The following is a 22078-nucleotide window of genomic DNA, read 5'->3' on the forward strand; positions in this document are numbered from 1 at the left end:
TACAGATTATGCTAAAAGCAGTGAGCAGAAGTAATCAGTTACTTGAAGCATTTCTGTCACTGCTAGTTTTTTTGGTGTCCCTTATAATCAACGCTACCGAGAATGCCCAGTCCAACCCTGAGATTATCTGAGAAAGTATTCTTGGGAGTTGGGACAGGCCCTAAATAAGTTTAATTTGTCATTATTTTTAGTTTGTATATTCTGCCATAGTGATCTGATTGTCATTCATATATTAACAAGAAATTAAAGCATCACAGATGTTAAACCATTCCCGTTGTGATTGCCATTACCACTGACGTGCCCTTTGCTGATGCCTTTTCCCACACATCCTTATGCCGTATGGTCCAGCAGTATCAGGCATTGAATCCAACCCAAGGGCTCTCTGCTCTCAGAGAAAGGATGAACAACAAAAACAAAGGTAGAATAAAACACTAAATATTTAAAACCCTTAAGGGAGGAGAGAGATGTTTTTATATGGTTCTGCCTTTTTCTTTATGAACTTGAAATATTTTCTAATCCTGTTTGTTGGCTACAGTAGCTCAGTATTCAGTGTCATGATTGAAAAAGTGCCCTAACTGAATGTGTATGAACCCTATCCTTGCACAGTTCTTTAAATTGAAAAAAATAAAATGTTTTTACCTCACTATGGGAACATACATTCCAAGCTTTTCAACTTTAAAAAAAAATAATCATAAGTTTTCTCGTATTGTAAATTTTAGACTATTTCATATGCATTATATTAAAACTGCCATATCAATTTTAATGTATAGATTTTGCAAATACTACACTATGTATGTAAGACTTAACTGTATCTGTAGTGTATATGTAATATATTTATGCCCAATAAATGTTTTAATTCTTTCTGATATTACCGGGACTTTTCTTAATTGAATACATCCTTTTCAGTGTGTGTGGTGCCTTGCTGCAGGTCAGGGGTGCTGCTGCAGCAGCAGTGGGAGCCCGCAGTTTAACATGGGATGTTTCTGATTTGTAATTGGAAGGATTTTTGTGTTATTTGTGAAGTGTTTGCCGGTGCAGTTAAGCCATTTATGGCATCATCTTGTCTTAGACTGTGCTAAACACACCACAGATTACTCCTCCAGCTCCTGGAAAGCCGAAGCTCAGCCAGGCTGTTACCTGTGCCGTGCATCCAAAGGCTGCTCCTGTTTTGACCTCCGCATCATACAGGTAAATGCCAAATTCCTTCTCACATGAGCTGGTTTCTGTAGCCCTCTGTCTCCACGTCCATGGGGAATTGCAGTCCTCTCCCTGGGGCTGCGTGGCCTGGGGCAGTGAGCTCTGACCACTGCCCCGCAGTTTGCTTCCCTTGGCAAGTGAAAGTTTATGGAAATAATCTTAAAGTAAGGTTTCTGTGGTGTTTTACTTACTTATTTTAAATAGCTTGTGTGAAAATTTAAAGATGGTAAAAATACACCTAGATTGGTTATCTTTGAACTCAAATACTTAAAATACCACAACTTTTCACTTATTTGCTAATTATGTGCAATAAATTCAATTACTTATCATAAAGAATTATTCTAGTATGTATACATTTTTCTTATCAAACACGTTTTTTAAATAGCTTTTCTTTTTCAAATCACTGCATAAATACAACGTCTTATTTGTTTGCTTTTTTAATTACTGCAATTTACAACATGAGTGGATTTTTCTAGGAAAATACAGTCACTTTTTCACTCAGTTGCTCAGCTGGGGTTTTTTTATTATTTTTTTATATAAACTGTTTGCCGAAACAATCTCTCTTTAAAAAAATCTTTTAAGTAATGTCTATAGAATACTAATCAGCGCTTTGGTATTTGAAGAGATCTTTTCAGTAATCCCTGGTTTACAATATTGCCATTGGTGTCTGCAGCAATGATGGAGGACAGCTAAAGCCCATGGGAGTGAAGGCGGATTTGGGTATTTGCTGTTTGAGCTCTGAATGTTATTTTGCAATATTACAACTCACAGGTTTGGTGCAGAGGTGCTGGGTCCCTTTTCCACACCCAAGCTAGGCAGAGGTGGGTAAATTGCACGAAGTTTCCAATGGATTTTTTTTTTTTATAAGGAAACAGCAAATTGTAACCGGGCTTGGGCAATATTATATTTACCAACATCTCTTGCCTACTTACACATGTTGGAACAAAAGTATCTGTTTAGAAAAGTTTTGAAACAGAGCAGAAGCTTGTATTTTTAGATATTTTTGAGGCTTTACAAACGACCTTTCAGGTGGCTCAGGAGTTGGATGTGGACCATGGCACATCCTGCAATTTGAGCAATCTCTAGGTCTGCCTGCAGCAGAGTGGTCACCAGGTCGGTGGCTGCTGTTTCTATAGCAGCAGTAATTCTCTCTTGGTAATCAAAGAGCCTGTTCATAAACTAAACGGGTAGGATTTGTTTTGCTTTTTGCTTCAGTGACCGGTGCAAGTTGGGAGCATGTTTAGTTTAGTGGAGGAGAGTTGAGCCCCTTTTAAGGGGGGGTATCTCTGTATGAGAAACAAGTGTAACAAAGCGAGATGCCTCCCGCTCCCCAGGACAAGTAAGAAAGCAAACAGTATTCGGAGGTAGCTTAAATCCATGTTGTTCACCTCCTGCGGAGCTTTTCCTGCCAGACTCATTCAAGTCTTTGAATTTTTAGGAGATGCTCAGATTGAGCCTACTATAAATAGCACTTGTTGGAAGAGAGGTAGATCTTAACTCTAGCCTTTGTGTCAGGGGACCGGGGCTCTCCTGCCTGTCTCTCCTGTTTTGAAGCATAGCAGAGAGCTCTCCTGTCACTTACAGTTTTGCAGCTGGGGAATGCTGCTGTTCTTGTCTGAATGGAGGGATGATGGCACCTTGTACACGGAGCCTGTAGAAGTGGTAGAAGCTCAGTGGTTCAGTGTCTGACTCGTTTGTCAGCTGAGTAAAGCTGCTGTAATGTGTTTGGCATCTGTGGGGAAGAGATGCCAAACTCTTTCCTCCCGCATGGGGCAAGCGGAAGGTCTGTCAGGACTGTGAGCCACAAGTGAATGGGAGGAAGCATTTCAGCCTCTAGAGATTTAAATCTCTAACGTGATTTAAATCACCGCTGTCTTTAATGGCCCCAGTGAGTTTTGGTTCTTTTGCTGAAGTTTAAGGTTGCAGATGACACATGAAATTTAATCTTAAACTGGTAGAAAGTGGTGGGATGAGTCCTGATGCTCACAGCCCACCCAAATCTTCACAGTGACCACTAGGAAGCTGATGGAGCTGAACTGCTCAGCCCTTGCCAGACCCAAACCAAAACCTCTTTCTCCTGCTTGCACGTGTGTTTGTTTGGGGTTAAACAACTTGTACAAAACCAGACAGGTTAATGTTTTTAAAGAAGACTCCAGCCTGCAACCTAATCTTTACCTCTTCATGCCAAGCCTAAATGGATCCTTCAAGATCTTGGAAAAGCTTGAGCAATTTATGGACTAGGGAGATGGGGTGACTTCCCCCCCAGCACCAACGACGCATAGATGAACAAGATAGTTCTGTTACACCTGTCTGCACCCAAAGGTATGAGAGAAAAGTTATAAAGAAATTAGTGGGGAAATGTGATGTATCAATTATATTTCCTGTGTAAATCTTTTCCTACAATTACAGAATTATTGCAGAATTCATGATGTATTGTGATTTATTGAAGTGGTGTAGAATAATATTCTCTGTCCTTAATATTCACCTGCCTTGGCATGAAGATTCAAATGTTCTCTCTTATTCTTTTCAGCAATGAGAACCACAAGTTAAGTTAGTAGAGGAGGAGGATATGGACATTTTGTTTCAATACTTTTATGGCTGAGCAGAAAAAGCCAGATGAGATCCCTTGAAAGGGCTATTTCACCAGTATTACATTTAATAAGTTCTACATGATTGCATCTGTTTCTGCTCTTGACAATTGCTCTCTCAAAATGTGCAGATTCTTGGCTGGGCGAAATAAAAAAATAAGAGGTTTCACAAGACACATTCAAACACAGTGGATTAGGCTTCTATCTGCTGTTATTTATGTGAATGTGCTGTCATTAATTTGAGTAGTTACATTTACTGTGTTAATTGCTGTATAGATGGTATTGCATGCAATCAAACTTATTTTTAGGTCTACTAGCATGGTTAACAAGTAACTGCTTGGGCCAATGTGCTCAGTGGGTGTCATTTCTTGGTAATTTTATTAGCTCATCTCACTTCATCATATGAATGCCACTATTCTCTACAATAAAATGGAGCAAACAGTAGGGATGCAAAAGTCTTGCAAGGATTAAAATGTGAATAGAGTTGAGAAATTCCCCCTAATCCAGTGTAAATATTGTATTTATTGATTAATAGCCCAAATTCCCTTTCTATCCACAAAATGCTTGCAAGCAGGTCACAGTGTCCTTGGTTCAGAGGGCTCTGCTGCACTGCCCACATTCATGTCCCTGGGCAGCATGCCGGGTGGGATGCTGCTTGGTGCCTGCCCAGCCATTGCTGCAGCACATCAGGGTTCAGCACAGCGAGAAAAAGCATGTCTCTGCACTCAGCAGGGCCGAATATTTCCTAGGATGCTGCTGTGTGGACTTTGTATGGTGTTACATGTAGTGCTAAAATTGTGATTGCTCTGGATCGCAGTGCTTAAGCCATTACTGCTTCTGTCCTTGCCTTCGCTCCATTATTGGGGGTAGGCATCTCTTCTGCACAGTATAGCTCAGTGTCATGTCCTTGTTTAAAGTGTGATGTGATTGACTGCAGTCTATTTTGCAGGAAGGGATGTTTGATGTAGGTCTCACCACAGCCTGTAGCAATGGCACTCCTCTAGCTACATGGCAGACTCCAAATTAGACCTTGATGTGGGAAATCAGGCACAAGCCCACAGCGCAGACTGAAGAGAATGCAGGCAAATTCAAATCTCTTGTTGTTTTTGACACTACAGCAAGAGTAGCTGGTCTGAGGTGACTTTGGAGCAGTGGCTCTGTGAGTGGCACCAGTTAGCCTTGCAGGTTAGCTTTTTGTGAGAAAGAAGCCACTGTTGTGGCCTGAGTATATCTGAAATGGGTTCTTTTCCCTAGATATCAGTATTAGACCAGAGATGCTTGGGCAGTGCCCAAGGCAGCCACTCATCCAAGGGATGAGCCTCACACCAGCACATCTCCACTGGAGCCGGGGCACCAACCAAGGCACAAACTAACAATAGTTCAGTGGGTTCAAAACTAGATGTTCAATCAAAACTAGCTCAGATCACACCTTTTTGCAGCCCCCAGCGCAGTACAGTGATTCTTACAGAAATCAATCACATTGTCACTGCTTGATAAAAATACCAAGGTGCTATTGACTGGGCAGAACACACACCCACGTGTGATCATTGGTGTAACATTTGGTGAAAATTTGTAGTATGAGGTTTTGCTATCTTTTGTAATATTGGCATGTTAAAGCTATTTAAATCTCTGCACCTTGGAGCTCATCATGCTGCAGCCTCATTGCAGGACAGGCTTGTGGTGTTAAATTCCCTGCCTGCCAGCCCTAATCAAGGGTGATTCACAGCACTGGGTGGTTGGTGCAAGGAGGCTGTGCAGGGAAGAAGGTTGTAAAAAAAGACTTGGAAATCGCCATGCCTTTTCTTTCTCCTGGACAGCACTGCAATCATGTGAAAATCAATCAGAACATGAGAAAAAGGAAAAGGGAGTAAAAGTCTTCTCTTTTGATCCAGCAGCATTCAAAATGAGGGCAAATGCTGGTAGAGCATCTCCTATGCCCTCAGAACAGGCTCTGATGTTGAGCCTGGAGTACCTTATTTCTGAGAGCAATTTTACCTTATGGACTTGCACACATCACCAAACCTTTGTTTTTCTCCCAGTAAGGGAAACAGAGCACAGGTGGAGAGCGACAAAGTGCTTTCATTGAAAAGTAATTTGTCTCCAAGTACAGCTAGAGGAACATCCTGTAGGCTTTCAAAACGATGTATTTGTGTGCAGAACAAAAGTGGGAGTTAGAAACCAGGCAGCACTCACTTCAGATGCCAATTGAGGAGTTGGTACCCTCCTAATGAGGGGCAGTCCTGGGGTCTAGACATCGATCTCACCACTGATGTCTGTTTGAACCCGACCTCATGTGTGAAGGACATAGGTACTTGTCCATGAATGCCCAAAAACACAGGGGAGATGAAAGAGAAGGGATTGTTCACATCTTGTCAGGTGGATTCATAAAATCATAGAATGGTTTGGATTGGAAGGGACCTTAACAATCATCTAATTCCAACCCCCTTCCATTAGACCAGGTTGCTCAAAGCCCCGTCCAACCTGGCCTTGAACACTGCCAGGGATGGGGCAGCCACAGCTTCTCTGGGCAACCTGTGCCAGTGCCTCAGCACCCTCATAGTGAAGAACTTCTTCCTTATATCTGATTAAAATCTTCCCTCTTTCAGCTTAAAGCCATTCCTCCTTGTCCTGTCACTACATGCCCTTGTAAAAAGCCCCTCTCCAGATTTTATGTAGGCCCCTTCTATGTACCGGAAGCTGCTCTAAGGTCTCCAGAGAGCCTTCACTTCTCCATGCTGAAGTAGAGAGGTTTTGGGTTGGGTTTTTTTGTTTTGGTTGGGTGGGTGGGGGTTTTTTTGTCGAAGTAAAAGGGTTAATGAATGGCTATGAATTTTGCTCTTATTTGAACATAACATGTACTAGTCTGTAACTGAGATTGAAAAGGGCAGAAACACACAAATTCTGGGCTTGGAAGAGAACAGAGACCTTTCTGCTGGGAAGAACACTGAGAACACCTGTTAAATACCCACCAAGTGTACTAATTGCATCCAATAATACTAATGCACAATATTGTGTGCTGAAATGACAACCATACAAAAGCTCAACAGCAAGCAGAAGTGAGTGCAGAAAACTGCAGTTAAACCTCCATTAATAAAAGAGGGATTAAACTTGTCTTTTTCTTAATCCTCTTTTGCTGTACTTGCATAATCACAATTTAGACATAAAAGACAAATCATATCATTATCTAACGTTCCCTTTTCTTTTCTTTTTTTTTTTTTTTTCTTCTAACCAGCAGCAGCCAGGGCTTTTGGAAATTGAAGCTGTGATTTCATGATCTGACAGAGCTGTCAAAGCTGTATCCCATCATCTAACAAACTGCTTTGTGCAAAAGTTTGGTCAAGAACATGAGACATGAAGCCAAACCTCTGGAGGTTTTACCTGTCTCTCACCAGGAATCATGGGTGAGAGCATTACAAGCCATTGGCAAGCACATCTGCTTGAGGAAATTATTTTGCTCCTGTGAAGTTCCTGGCCTTCGTGCAGAGCTGCAAAGAGTCTGCTGCAGTACCTCAGGTGGGGATGCATGGATGGGTGGAGATGGCTGGAGTGAGGGGGATATACCACTGCCCTGTGTGGATGATGGACCTGCCTAATGAACAGAGAGACTTCATGTTAATGCCCTACAAGCTTCCAGCTCCATCAGGTGCTGCCTGCATTATAACTGGGCAGCACAGAACACCAGCTAGATGCGCATGACAGAAAATAGAGTAAAATAGTGTAAATCGTGCCAGACGTTCCCAAGATGTGCCAACTCCTGCAACTGCATCTGCTGGATATATGTCCACCTAGCTTACCTGCAGGATTCTCCAGGAAGCTCCTGCATGCGCGCAGGCCCAGGGATTGGTGTAAGAGTTCATGTGCAGGTACAAATCCCACTGTGGGTGTAGGTGTTGCCTCAGACATTAGTACGTATTGTCTGGTTGTTATTGACGGGAAAGATGTAGACCGAATCACAGAAATATAGAATGGTTTGGGTTGGAAGGGACCTTAAAGATCATCTAGTTCCAACTCACTCTGCCAAGGGCAGGAACACCCTCCACTAGACCACGTTGCTCAAAGCCCTGTCCAAACTGGCCTTTGAACACTGCCAGGGATGGGGCAGCCACAGCTTCTGTGGGCAAGCCGAGCTTTGGAAGCATAGCCTGTGTTTCATTTGGTCAGGCTCCCATTGGCTGAGCTCTCCACAGGCTGCAGTGTCAGCCAGAGGTTACTTATTTCCCATACAATGCTAATCTCAGGCTACTTGTGCTGAGCACTCTGGCAGCACAGTTTACAAACAGAAACGGTGCTCGTAGCTGCCTTCACCAGCCCACAGCATGAGGAATGATGCCCAGAGGCAGGTGAACATATCCACACCCCACTGCTCTAAGACAGCACAGTTTGAGCAAGGGGTTAAAATGCCAAATGCCAAGTGCTTTGATTTACTTTTTGTAAAATTTGGCTTATATTGTTCATTAAAAATTGTGAGAGTAAAATCTACTCACTGTACTTTCAGCTGGGGGGTGAGGAGGGCAGTTCAGGGTGTGTAGAAGTAACAGCACAGGCATCACTGAGATGTGAGGAGTTAGGCAGATTTCTTTTTTTTTTTTTTTTTTTTTTTTTGTACCAGATTTTAGATTTACTTCTCAGGATGGAATTTATCTCATGAAGGCCACGGCGTTTTTGCAAATGATACAAACTGTATGGAAGCCCATCAGGAAACATTGACTGAAGGGCTCAGAGGAACTGCAAACAGTCCTGTAAGGAAACACACTAATCAACACAAGCAAGCACTCCTCATGGAGCGGAACCAGCTGCCTTCAAACCTGCAAAGCGACCATCAACATCAGCAGCCGCCCTCCTTCCTGCTTCCCCACACCTTACCCATGCCCGTCAGCAGATGAGGAGTGAGCCGCTGCAGCACCCTGGCTACAGCATATCCATGACAGAGAAGAGGTTCTCCTGGGTGTTTTGGTATCTAATGGCTGCTGCTTTAAATAAGGCTTATGCAAATGTCCTTTGACACAAACTTATATAACTACCAAGTATCTGTCAACTCAAAGTTTGACATGTAAGTGCTATTTTTCCAGTATATTTTATTTTTGGAAAGGAATACAATAGGGAATGATTTTCTGCTTGTGCATGTCTCCATCAAAGGTACTTTTCTAAAATGAATGAAGCTTTCTGGTAAAGTGCCTTTGACCTATTTCATCACCGATGTAACAGGTTGCCAAGAAATAAAATGCAGCCAAATTGTTCCTATTTATTTGTGAAGCTGTGATACAAGGTGTAGTTAGAAAAGCTTCTAAAACTTGAACTGTTTAATGAATCTCCAGTTATTTTCTATATGGGCTGCTCACATACAGGTCAGTAAGAACACAGCAAAATTTTGACTTATAAAGCCCCTATACTTTTTCCCCTTCTTTTTTTTTTTTTTTTTTTTTCCCCCCAGTTAGAACTAGCTAAGTTTGCTCCTGCAAGGAAGAGTTACCAGAAATGCAGCCTGTGGTTCAATAGGACATCGTGCTGCAGAGCTACCCAGTCTGCCACACTTAACAAATAGCCCAGTGCCTGCATGGGCTCTTGTCTTCTCTGCGTGTAAAACAGATCTCAAAAGCCATATCCAGATCCAAAACAAGGTGGAGGAGGCACCCATTCTCTTTCAGATAGAGAGAAGGTGCCAAGAACATGAAGTGCTGCAGAAAAGCCCTGGGAAACAGAGGAGAAATGCTTTTTGTCTCTGCTAGAAGGTATTTTCCAGGATAGTCTACACTGCGGACACCGAGCAAGTGCAGTAGGTGAGATGGATGGTTAAAACCAAAACCAGCATCAGCATTGCTTTTGCCAACATGGGTTGTTTGCCACTGCGCTTTCTGCCTGCAGCATCTGCTCTGCTTTTGCAAGCCCTAGTAAAGACGAGGCAGGAGGAACCTTGCCCTGTGTTACTACCTGAGACAAATCAATGATACCTATCTTGGACTGACTTCAGGTAGCAGCTCTTTGGTAAAAAATGCTATTGAAATCTTGACTGCACTTTCTTTCCCAATGAAGTTATTTCTCACAACTTGGGCAATAAACCTTGAGGGAAGCATTGCGGATTCATCCATCAGTTCTGGTGGGGAGGTATATATCTTTCTGGAGGCATCTGGCAATAGTTGATTTTATGACGCAAAAGTGAAGGTTATGCAGGTGATATCTTTTTCTTGTTTTCCATATAAAAACATGCGTAGGAACCAGCTGGAGGAAGCAGACCCTATTCACCATCCGGAGTCAATGCATGCCAGTGTGACTCCACTGGCTTTAGTATTTCTATATGGAAAAGTTTCAGTACTGAGGAAAACAAAACTAATGGATGGTGTAGAGACAGCTACAGCATGTGTTAAATGCTTGAATGTTCTATGCTAGATCTCCAATATTTTCCTGCTTATGCAAGAATCATGAAGGTGGCTACTCTTCTTTAATGTGTGTGTTTTGTTAGATTTGGTCAAATGTTCAATGACTTGCAGAAATAAGTCCATTTCCTAAGTAAGAAGGAAAAACTCCTGTCCTCCCTCCCAGTGTTAGGTTGAATGAAACCTTGTTAGGTTGAATGAAACCTAACAGTTATAGTTTATATGCAGAAATTAAATGTGTGTACACAGGGCTTTCATAGCATTAATATTACAGCTTTTCTAGTTGAAAAAAAAAAAAGGGGGGGGCACCAAAAAATACCCAAAAAACCTAACTACCCCCACCCAAAAAACCCATAGCCTAATCAAGTTAGTTATGCAGGTTTGGGGAAAAAAATTGAAACCCAACGGTGCAGCTTCTCTGCTAGGTAAAAGCCTCTGTGGGACCATTCTGGCCGTGCAGAATCTCTTCCTATAACTAACTGAGACACAGGTTTTATTTGCAGGGAACAGAGCAAGCCCGTGAAGTCTTGCAGGCTGTGTATGATGCTGGTACGCATTCCATGCCCCATCCCAATGCCGTGGGTGCCTGCCCTGCCTGCTGCCAGTCCCACAGCACTCGGCGCTGTGCCCGGCTCCCACGTGGTGAGGAAAGGTGTGTGGCAGCACTGAGCAAACCTGACGATGACTTACTTCTCCAGCCTGTGTGAAATCATGCACCAGATTATCCACTACCAACAACCAGGTAGGTCTGTAAAGGGTCCCATCACTTTATTTCTTTTTCTGTTCACATTTAATACCACAGGCACAGCTGAGATTTGAAACACGTGACACTAGGTGTTGTGACTGGTTCATTTACAGAGGCATGTTATAAGTGAGTTCACATTTCAAATCTTTTCAAGATTCCAAAATTTCTTGTTTCCCTGAGTTGCATGACATCTGCCATCAGATCTGTCTGTTGGTCAGTGAGTGAGAGAACAACATCGGTAACAAGGCGGATGTGATTAGAGATTAAATAATCCTATAGCACTGCCGCTCGTTTGTCCCTTAATTTGTAGGTTTGCATACATCAAACCTATGCTCTCTGTGAGTGCTGGAGTGGGGAGCAAGACAGGCTCAAGCACCACAATGAGGAGCAGCATCAGCCCCCTGGCCCTAGCAAAGCACTGGATGGCATAAAAGACACAGTATTTACAGACAAGGCCAAATTCTCTTTTGAGTTATACCTGAGCAACACCATCAGCTACAGGTGTAACAGGTGGAAAATGGCCTGTCAGTGTTAATAGGAGTTTGAAGGCAATAGGACTTTTGCTAACAGACAATTCATTATGGAGAATCAGTTGTGGACCAGCTGGTAATAAATACTAGAACAGAGTAAATAGAAAGCTGCTACTGCACATGCATGCTCTGAAACTCTGTTAACTGGTCCACAAAATCTACGTGTTGGTGTGACAATAGATGCAATATAAGGCATACTTATTAACATAAAGGATGGAAAGTTTTCTGGTTTGCCTTTTCATGGCAGACTTCAGTTATAAAAATCAATTGCATTTAAGATTTTTATGGAGGAAGTGTGAGAATATGTCTGCCTGTGTCTCCTAATGCAGATTTTTCTATTACTTTGTCAGGTCACGTTGATTAAAAAAATGTTCTCAATTTAATACTGCAGCAAACTAGTAAAAGTGCACACAGAGCTTTATGGGGAAACGTGGTACTGGTAACTGGCTCATACACTTTAAACAGAAACAAGAAGGGATTTACAGGCAGGAGACCTGTCCTCAAGAAGCCTTGGGGATACAGTAGTGCACAGCATAGGGACAAATAGCCACAGAATCATTACAAATATCAAAACAACTAAAAGCTTCCAAATTCAAACACGTCAAGTCATTCACAGACAAGCTGAATAGAATGAGTACAGATGATTCAACTAGTAAAAAAATAACAAAAACAAAACTAAAGAACTTTGGTGGGAGATTGCATTCCATATTTTATAGCATCACTGCAGTCCTCAAGTCAGCGCTGTCCTTGTCCTTCTGATACATACTTAAAACAGATATTTCAGTACAGTCATGCTCTAAGCCACTTCTGTGAGGACATTTTTTTTTTCCTTTCTACTCAGATATGACATGAGGATTGTTTATTTTTATCCATTTTATTTCTTCTTTTTATCAGAAATAATTTTCCTCATTCAGAGAAAAGTATTTGTTTATTTAAAAATCAAGATTATGAAAAGTGTATCAAATTCTGTGTTCACTACTCCAAAAAGGCCATTCAATTTTCTCTCTGTAGTGTCTGGTTATATGGTTATATGCTAGCAAAATCTTTAGCAAAAGTAAACTTAACTCTGGAAAAATTTATCTCAAACTAGCTGCTACTGAAGTCACACAGACTCTCAAGAGGACTGGACTATGTTTACCTGTTAAGGATGGTAAAGCCTAGCTCTCCTGCTAAAGTCAGCGTTAAAAAAATCATATGGGGAAAAAGTAGCAGAAAAATGATACTTGTGTGTTGCCAAATTCTGTAATCATGTGTCTCCATTTATGGTCTCAAAATTCAGGTTTTGGTTGGTTTGTTGTTTTGGTTTTTGTTGGGTTTTTTTTTTTTTTTTTGGTTTGTTTTTTTTTTTAATCTTTAACTGCTGATGTTACATCTTTCAGCAAATCCAGATGGTGACAGAAGCACAACTTTAGCATTTCAATTTGTGTTTCTTTCTCTTTCGTTATGGCTTTCTGGGAAACATGGGTAAGTGATGCTCCAGTGCTGGAAGTCAGGCGTCATGTGATAACGCTTGGTTCTGTCCAAACATGCAAACTTTCTTGCTTTGTGCTGGAGAGTCTTTTCTTTGGAAGGGGTTTGAGTCCAAATAGGCGGCAAGCGGCGACTCGGTACTTCTTTGACATGATGTTGTAGAGGATGGGGTTGATGGCTGCACTAAGGTAGAAGAGGACAAAGGACACCAAATTGCAGTACTGGCTGATCACTGCTATCTCCAAGGATCCAGCTTCAAAGGACTTGGAAAATAAATATCGTCCTACGTGAAAAGGCAACCAGCAGAGTATGAAAGCAAATACCACCACAACTAAAACAAAAACAGCAGAAGAAATTGTGTTAAGAATTAGTATTAAAATATGGGTGATGAAAATTCTATTTGAAAATTCTATTTTAAAATTCTATTTCTTTAAGAAATTAATCACAAAGCTTGAAAATGCATTCCTCATTCAGAGAGGAAGTTTTCAGGTTTGTGTCTCTCAAAACCTTCTCTGAGAGTATAAATTAGCAATACTTCGTACACATTGATCAGATATAAACAGACTGCCTGTGTATTGCACAACTAATCTGATGTAGCACACTTCCAACCTATAAAACTTAGGTTTTCATAAATAGAGAATTAAAGAATCAAAATGGTGACAAAACCAGTATAACTATCTATCATCTGCAGGGTTTAACAAAAGAAAATTATGTATAATGTGATAGACTCAACTCTGTGGTTTATAACGAAGAATATAATCATGGGGAAGCAAAATTACTTAAGGCAAAGGCCCAAAAATAAAACAAACCACCAGAATGCGGACTTCTAGAGCCAAGGTAAGAACAGAAAAGTGGTGCACCCCTCCAGTTTGTTCATTTTTTGGAACATGAGTTACTCCAGTAAGAGTAAAATTAAATATATGTATACTTCATAGTTATATCTGTAGTATTACACTATCACTATGATTGCATTTATATGTAACAATAATGTATGTAGAATAATAGGAATGTGTGTAACTTTGAACACTAGCCCATTTGAATTTCCACCCTAGAGAAAGGGAAACATCTTGTTTATTTCCTGTGTGTTATTGATCTTTTTTATTTTTCACATTGCTTGAGTATCTATTAATATACCAGAGAGAGAAAACCCAGAAAATTAGAGCAAGGTGTTTTTGACATTCTTTAGCAATTTTCACCAGTTAACCTGTTCTCTCATGTTAGCAATTCTGCTTTCTCATGCCAAGTCCCAGCAGATAATAAAATTGAAAGAGCTGAGAGGAATTATTATAGGCATTTTTACCCAACAACTTCCTGAACAAGCATTTCCAGGTTTAAATGGATACTTATGCAGGACTTATGGTGGGCTATAAAGCACAGTGCTGAGGTTCAGAGTATGTTTTTCAGCTCTGCATCTTCTTGAGCCAGCCACTTCAAATTTTTCCTCAGTATCTTCACCGACAGACTTCAGATAATGCTTCCCTTGCTCACAAGGGAAGCTTAATCCATGTAATGAGTATTACCATGATGGTCATTATGAACAGGATTTTAAGCATAGTCAATATTTTCATATGTAGGCATGTATATTCTTAGTCAGACTTCTGACAGTTTGATCTGCACGCATACAGAATCACCTTGAATTCCATACGAACTGGGTATGATAACTTCTTTGCAACTGTGTGTTTAGATGTTTAAGGACCTAGAAGAATAACCTTTCTCTGCAATTTAGAAGAGGTGTTAATGCTAATCCCATTTACTTGATGTTCCATGCAGAACATTAACACCAGTGAGAGCAGACTGTATTGAGCATCTGCTCATTCTGAGCCCTTACTAATTTCTTTTCTTTCCATCAGACTGTTATCATTTAGAGAATATTGGCTCCCTGTCAGAGAACAGTCTTGCCACTGTCTTGCTGTTTTCAGACCTTGTAAAAGGGAAAAAAATTGTGTCTGAAATATTGTAATGCTTGTGGCAATGCTTCAGGGCAGAAACAAACAGTTATTATTTCAAAACTCTTTATGGTGAAGTATGCAGAAATATAAACATGGTGGTAATATATGCTAGCAATTTACTTATTGTAAGTAGACATTCATAATCCTGAAACCCTAGAAGTGTAAATGATGAATTACTTCCAAGGTCACACTAGACTGAAGTAATTCTATTGATCATAAAATGTAGCTGAAAGGGCATGAAGAATGCTGTGGTTTTTATTATTCTTCCTGCTATTGCATAATAATAAAGTAGGACATGAACAAAAACTCAGTTAGGCTCCCATTTAACATGTAAGGTACTTAGGACACACTGCCACCTCTTCATCTAGTTTATTAGCCCATCACTTCAACACAGCTGAAATGAGCACAGCAGAGCTGTGCTGCCCATGAGACCTTCTTCACATAAAGCATCTCATTGTTGCTGAAATCCATGGGATGACTTGCACTGCAGAGGACTTTTGCTTCAATAAAAGTACTCAGCAGCAGCAGGCTTCTGCAGTTTTCAGGCACTAAACTGCAGAACAACTTTTTGGGTCTGTGCATTAAACTCCACAACGTGCACTGAGTTAGTATGATGTTAAAATTTGTGTTTCCATGCACCAGCAATAACTGTTGTTTAAGCCATTCAGCAATGTCAATATACAAAGTTAGGAATGACAGTGTCTGTCATCTTGATCCTGTTTTCTTAAAGTCAGTGAGAATTTACAGGATCACAGACCTCGAAGGAGATGCAGTGCTCCCTGTACAGCACATCCTGGTGTTTTGCTAATATAAAAACACAGATTAATTTTACTAGCACGGCCATGTAAGCTTATGAAATAACCCCAATTTGCTAAAACCTCAGCACTCTTTTCATATGAAACTAAGTGCACATCATATCCTGCTTACTTAGTCTGCAGCTCAACTTTGTGGTTTGAGAAAGGTTTCGTTTTGTTTAAAAATCAAATAAACTATCTTTCTGTAAATAACATTGGTACCCACAACCAAAGAGGAAAAATGTTAAAGAATCTCCAGGGCACTAGCTAATTATAACTGTAATATTTGTCCTTGTCAGTGACTATTATTAACGTTTAACTGTTTGAGAATCTTCAGCTCAAACCAGTTAGAATTAAACCTAGGGAAAGAGAAGAGTTATTCTACAATTCGTTGCAGTGTAGCACTTTCTATGAAACATTTTCAATAAATGCTTTCCTTTCAAAGCAACTATAAAGAACTACCAGACCACTCTCAATCTTTCTCTCTCTCACACACACACACACACAGACACAAGCACATGCATCCTTTGGAAAAACAGAGCAAGAAGAGTCGTACCTAACATTTTCACAGTTTGCTTGTTGTTCTTATCTCTGATGACAGTGTTTGGACCGATGTTCCTTCTCTTTCTCCTCCAGAGCTTCCTCCCAATGAGGCTGTACAGCACGGTCAGGCAAAACACAGGCAGGAAAAAGAAGATGCTGGAGGTCCAGACCATGATGGTGAGGAGCCCCGAGCGGATGGCATACTCCGTGGCTCGGCACTCGTTGGTGCTCAGGGGGTTTGTGCCATTCTCGTGCTCGACCCCCACCAAGATGAAGATGGGTCCGGCACTAATGAAGGAGATGGCCCAGAGGAAAAGGATGACCAGCTTGACCTTCCCCTTGGTGATGATCACTTTAGCTCGGAGGGGGAAGCAGATGGCAACATATCGCTCCACGCTGAGGGCAGTGATGTTGAGGATGGTGGAGTAGGTGCAGCTCTCGCTGATGAACTGGAAGAGCTTGCAGAGGAGGTCCCCAAAGTTCCAGGGCCGGTACTGCCAGAGGCGGAAGAGGTCCAGGGGCATGCAGAGGAAGATGAGCAGGTCGGAGAAGGCCATGCTGGACAGGTAGAAGTTGGTGGTGGTCCTCATGTCCCGGAACCGCGACACCACCAGCATGGTCATGAGGTTGCCGATGATCCCGATGACGAAGAGGAGGATGCAGGCGACTGTGATGCCTGTAAGCACGGGTGCAGGGAAGAGGTGCAGCGGGGGCTCGCCGCCCGTCCGGTTCTCCGCGTCGCGGCCGCCCGCGCTCCCCTCCCGCATCCTGCCGCTGAGGGCTGCGCATCACCGCCCGGCGCGCCCGCGGAGCCCCCCGCGCCACCGCGGCTCCGGCCCAGCCTCCGCGCCGCTGCGCGCCCTCCGCCGCGCTGCTCGGGCAGGTGAGGAGGGAGGGGAGGGACAGGCGGCCCCGCTCCGCCTCTCTCCGGGTGCTGCTGCTCCCCCCGGCCCCAGGGTGGGGGGACAGAAGGGCTGGCACTCGCCGGCGCGTCACGGGAGACGTGGGTGCGCTGACTCCGCGAGCGCGGAGCGACGCCGCGCTTCTCCGGGGCTCTGCTGCGGGGCCGGCGCCGCAGGGAGAAGAACTAGCCCAGCCCCGCAGGGCTGATCCCGCGCAGCGGCAAGATCCGCACCTGCAGCATCGCTTAAACTTTCTTCCCAAGTCCCGGCGCGGGGCTGTGAGGTTTCACTCGGCGCTTCCCACCCAGGCCAAACGCTCCCCGCCCGGCACCGCTGCCTGCACCTCTCCTGCCCGCTCTGCCCGGGAGCTCCTGCTGGTGCGGGTACCACCAGTCGCGGCTGCGAAGGGCTGTCGCGCTCTTCAGAGTGCGATGCCTCTCTTGCCGGCAGCTGGGATGCCGCTCTTTGCCCGCGCACATCGAGTTGCTGGTGTTCGGGGATGCGCGATTCTGCGGGGCACGTGGAGATGTCGCGGTGGGTTTAGGAATACAGGGGCGGCTGCAGTTTCTGCCCCCTCGTTTCATACCTTTGCTTTGCCCTTGGACTCTTGGCAGGAGCCCGGTGAAGGCTCCAGCTCAGTGAAGCTGCAGTCATCACCTGCTTCTACAGGATTTACCTACAATTAAACTTTGATTTGGCATGTTTCTGCTGTTCTATGCTCTGCCCTGTGCAGACATTTACGTTTCTGTACTGTGTGTTTCGCCACTGCAGACTCATATATACTACTAAATGACAGTGTTGTACCCAATAAGGAATTAGATAGAAGCAGCACAAGGTGAGACCAGGGACAGTAAAATGGCACCACCCCCCCAGAACACATGTAAAGGGTTTCTCACTCTTCCTTTCCAACTCGTCCCCTTAAAGTGTCTGCGAGAGTGTGCTACTGCACAACCTCTTTTCACTCCTCTTTCTTTCCTCTATCCAGAGGAGCTACATCCTTTCCCTTGTACCCCATGTCTCAGGTGGCAACCAGGGATCCAAATCCATGCATCTAGTTTAATTCAGCTGAGAAACAGCTGTATGCGTTTTTTCCAGGGTGCGCTCCCATACGTGTGCACCTGCTAGCATCATGATTTCACGGCATGGAGAGATAGAGCCTAAGTGCTGTCTGTGTGCCTGTTTCTGTAATTTACATTCTGTCACAATGTAAGCATTAGCCTTAGTGCCTTGCCCATATCCTAATTTGGATGATATATTTTTGCAGTTTTGTTGGAATCAGTACTCATTTTTCCTGTTCTTGAACCATGAGATAGTTTTGTAGCAAGTTATTTAACAGTTGCTACATTTTACGGGGATGGCTACACATTAATTGCAGTTTAAAGGAAGAGAGTCTAACGTGCTTATCACTTTGTTTATCCAGCTGCCTATGTAATTGTTTTATAGGTTTCTGAAGAAAAATCACGGGCCTTATGTCACCAACGTGTAGTTATTTCATATTAAAATGTTGTGTCCAATCTAATTTAAATTCCATTGCTCTGTATAGTGAAGGAGCTAGTAGCTGCCTCTGTATTTAAGCTGCCAAATACTTAGCATTATTATAAACAATTAATTCACTTTGGGATTTTTTTTTTGTGACAAATTCTCAGACCGGTGGCATTCCCTGCAGGATGTTGATATTTGGCAGAGAAAATGGCCTGAAGCTATAAATGTGACTTCTCTGTGTAGTGAGGATCCTTCATTCTAATGAAATTCTTCCAGTTTTTGCTGAGCTGTATCTTGTCAAAAATGGCCATTTCCCTTTCCCCAGGAAGAGAAAAACCTTCTTTTTTAAATTTTTTTCTTCCCTTTTTTTTTTGGTTTTTTTTGTTTGTTTGTTTGTTTGTTTGTGGTTTGTTTTTTTTTTTTTTTACTAGAAGAGTGCTTGAACTGAGGTGTGTGTAGCAAAATCAAGTAGCAAAAAGTGAGGTGCCACAATTTATATATTCTAGACAATTTGAGCTTGTAATGCAGTGGTTTAACACTTAATTCATTCTGAGTTTGATGTGTTGAGTGATGAGCCCTGGGATCAGAAATGGCAGTTGGTGCTTCAAATCCAGCAACACTAAACCTCTTCTTATTTAAAGGCTACCACGAGTTAAGGGCTTCTCTGGCTGCTTTTCTTTTATGGGGTCAGAGCCAAAAAAATGACAGCTGAGGGAGAAGAAAAGCAGCTCCAGTTTTCTGACTTTTTCTGATGTTTTTTTGGTTTTAGTTTTTGGTTTTTTTTCTTGTTGTTGTTGGGGTTTTTTTGCGGGGGGGGTTGGGGTTTTTTTGGTTTTGGGGTTTTTTTTGCAATTGTAGGCCAAATTTTGATGTGATTGATATAAAGAATTGACATCCCACAAACTTCATGATAATGAGTTCCTGGCTCTGCTTTGCATATACTGAAGGGCAATGGTGAAGATAGAGATGTTTGACGATATAAGACCAGTGAGAGAAAATAGCTTTAGGCTCCAGAAAGTTATTCATTAGCCCTCAGATGCAAGAACAATACTTATATGATGCCTTAACAACTGCAGAAAAGGTTGAAATCGCTTATGTTACTGAGGTGAGAGAAATTAACAGAAAGAGGCAGGAGATAAATTCTTTTTATTTGCAGTTTTATACACCAGCTGGATGTGTGAACAAAACATATATTAACAAAATAATTTCAAAAAATATAATGGACATTTACCTTTCATGGAACTTTTAAAATATTGGTGCTTCTTTTCAGTATCTTTAAAACTGTGTTGAGCACTCGAGATAAGGTAGAAGAGAGTTTCTACTTATGGAGTTTTGAAATCTCTCTCCTCTGTTCCATTCTTTCCATTTTCTTCTCATCCAATGAAGTTTTAATTCTTGTTTATATCATTGTTTGTTGTCATGGGAATATCTGAAGGTTTTGAGTATAGAATGATTATGGTTTTATTGTGAAAAGATGAAGAAACTGGAAAACAGACTTCAATCTCTCATTTAAAAATAATGCACCTCCAACAATTCACAGAAAAGCAAATGCAGGGTTTTTTGTTATATCCAGGGGCAGAAGATCTTTTGAATTCTATTATAAATATATTTTAAGAACAGAAGGTAACATTTGGTATATGCTTTCAAAGGTTATAGTTTAGCAACTATCATCAGTGAGTAGTGTTGATGAAATAATGGTAATCTAACTTGGTAACGTAAAACCCAGAATGTGCTCAAATGACTTTATAGTTTTTTATGTGGCAGTAAACATCTGCAAGCAGACTTCAAAAGAGAGTTAGTTTAATCAGCAGCAAAGTAGTGCTCTAATGCCACTAATTTAGAGGCATCTGCTTTAGACTTACTTTTTCAGTATTCTTCAGCTCACTGTGTCACTAGGTTATGCCCTGGGCATTAGTGTCCCTCTTTAGACTCATTCATCAACTGGAGAGAGAACATGGTTCACTGGTATCGTGTTTTAACACCAGCTGGCAAGTAAGCTGTGCAGCCACTCGCTCCTTTCTGCTGGGATAGAGGAGAGAATCGGAAGAGTAGAAGAGAGAAAACTCATGGGTTGAGATAAAGACAGTTTAATAGGTAAAGCAAAAGCCACACACAAGCAAAGCAAACCAAGGAATTCATTCACCACTTCCCGTGGTCAGGCAGGTGCTCAGCCATTCCCAGGAAAGCAGGGCTCCATCACACCCTAATGGTTACCTGGGAAGACAAATGCCATAGCTTCAAACATCCCCCAGTTCCTCCTTCCCCAGCTTCACACGCTGAGCATGACGCCGTATGGTATGGAATATCCCTTGGGTCAGTTGGAGTCAGCTGTCCCAGCTGTATCCCCTCCCAACTCCTTGTGCATCCCCAGCCTGCTCACTGGTGCTGTGAGGAGCAGGAAATACCTTGACCCTGTGTAGACACTGCTCACTAGTAACTAAAATATCCCTGAATAATCAGGAGTTTCCAGTACAAATTGAAAATATAGCCCCATACCAGCTACTATGAAGAAAATAAACTCTACCCCAGCCAAAAGCAGCACAATTTGTCACAGGTATGTTTACTCTGAGTTGAAACTACAAAGTTTTTGTTAAATAATTTCTAGCATGAGAGAAGTAGATGTATCCTGTAACCATTTTTTTTTTTTTTTTTTTCAATATCATTGGACATACTGACATATATTGGATCTCAAAAGATCTGCCAGTTTTGACTCAGCTGTCCTGGCTTTGGATGGAAATGTTCACCTGACTTACATGTGTTTATTAATATTCCTTATGATTTGAGTTCTGTTAGTGCCAGAATATGCAGGATGGGATTGCATAGTTAATTATTCCCAGCCATACTTTCTTGTTGGTATTTGTCTCATGTTAAATGCGGAGTGATACATTAGCTCAATTCAACAGCAAATCTGCAGTTAATCCACTTTGCCTTTAGCCAGCAGTTATATGGGCTAAATAACCATAACTTGATACAAATTGAGAATAATATGAGCTGAGGAATTCACAATCAGGCAAAATCAAAAGTATCTTGAGGAAGAATTTGTGCCTTGGATTCTATTGTGTTTAAATTGCTGGTTTCTGAAAGGCAGTTTGAACAACTTTGGATTTCCTAATGTTTGCTAATGCTGTGTTATATATGTGATGTGCTCATGAAAATGGGAACTGCTTAAACTGACAGGCTTCTGCCGAAGTTGCAGTCTTATCTCACCAACAAGACCGAAGCAGTTTGGTAGCATTTCTGTCACAACCCAGTGCCCCAACTCAGTGTCACTTCTAAGACTTTCAGAGGAAATTAATGGAAATGTCTATACATATTTGGATTACGAATGTCTCAGGAAGAGGTGTGGTATTACAAAGCAGTAGTGATGTGGTGGTCAGGCAGTTATCTGTGGTACCCTGGTAATCAGAAGAATAACGATTTTTAACATGTGATATAGCATGGAATTTCAGTTTGTTAATAGAGAAAAGTTACGGAGAACCAGGTTTTGGAAAATTCTGATGAAAACTG

General features: G+C 42.0%; 1 protein-coding gene across 2 annotated transcripts; it reads right to left on the minus strand.

Moving 5' to 3' along the window:
• Positions 1-12740: 12740 nt before the first annotated feature.
• Positions 12741-16989, minus strand: GHSR (growth hormone secretagogue receptor). Of its 2 annotated transcripts, none has more exons than XM_030494968.1 (2): positions 16201-16989; positions 12741-13184 (listed from the first exon to the last, which is right to left on the minus strand). In XM_030494968.1, the coding sequence occupies exons 1-2, from the start codon at positions 16952-16954 to the stop codon at positions 12928-12930; spliced, it is 1011 nt and encodes a 336-aa protein (XP_030350828.1). In that variant the 5' UTR covers positions 16955-16989; the 3' UTR covers positions 12741-12927. The 2 variants fall into 2 exon arrangements, with proteins under 2 accessions (XP_030350828.1, XP_030350827.1); XM_030494967.1 differs by having other exon boundaries at positions 12741-13232.
• Between the last annotated feature and the right edge of the window lie 5089 nt (positions 16990-22078).

The sequence above is a fragment of the Strigops habroptila genome, chromosome 8 (genome assembly GCF_004027225.2).
Source record: "Strigops habroptila isolate Jane chromosome 8, bStrHab1.2.pri, whole genome shotgun sequence".
Classification (NCBI taxonomy): Eukaryota; Metazoa; Chordata; class Aves; order Psittaciformes; family Psittacidae; genus Strigops; species Strigops habroptila.

Bases quoted from the DNA above. Each gene is read 5' to 3' on its own strand.
- GHSR (XM_030494967.1), bottom strand. From the start codon at position 16,954: ATGCGGGAGGGGAGCGCGGGCGGCCGCGACGCGGAGAACCGGACGGGC. The intron at 13,233-16,200 runs GTACGACTCTTC...TTTTTGTTTTAG, and splicing joins GCAAACTGTGAAAATGTTAG to TTGTGGTGGTATTTGCTTTC.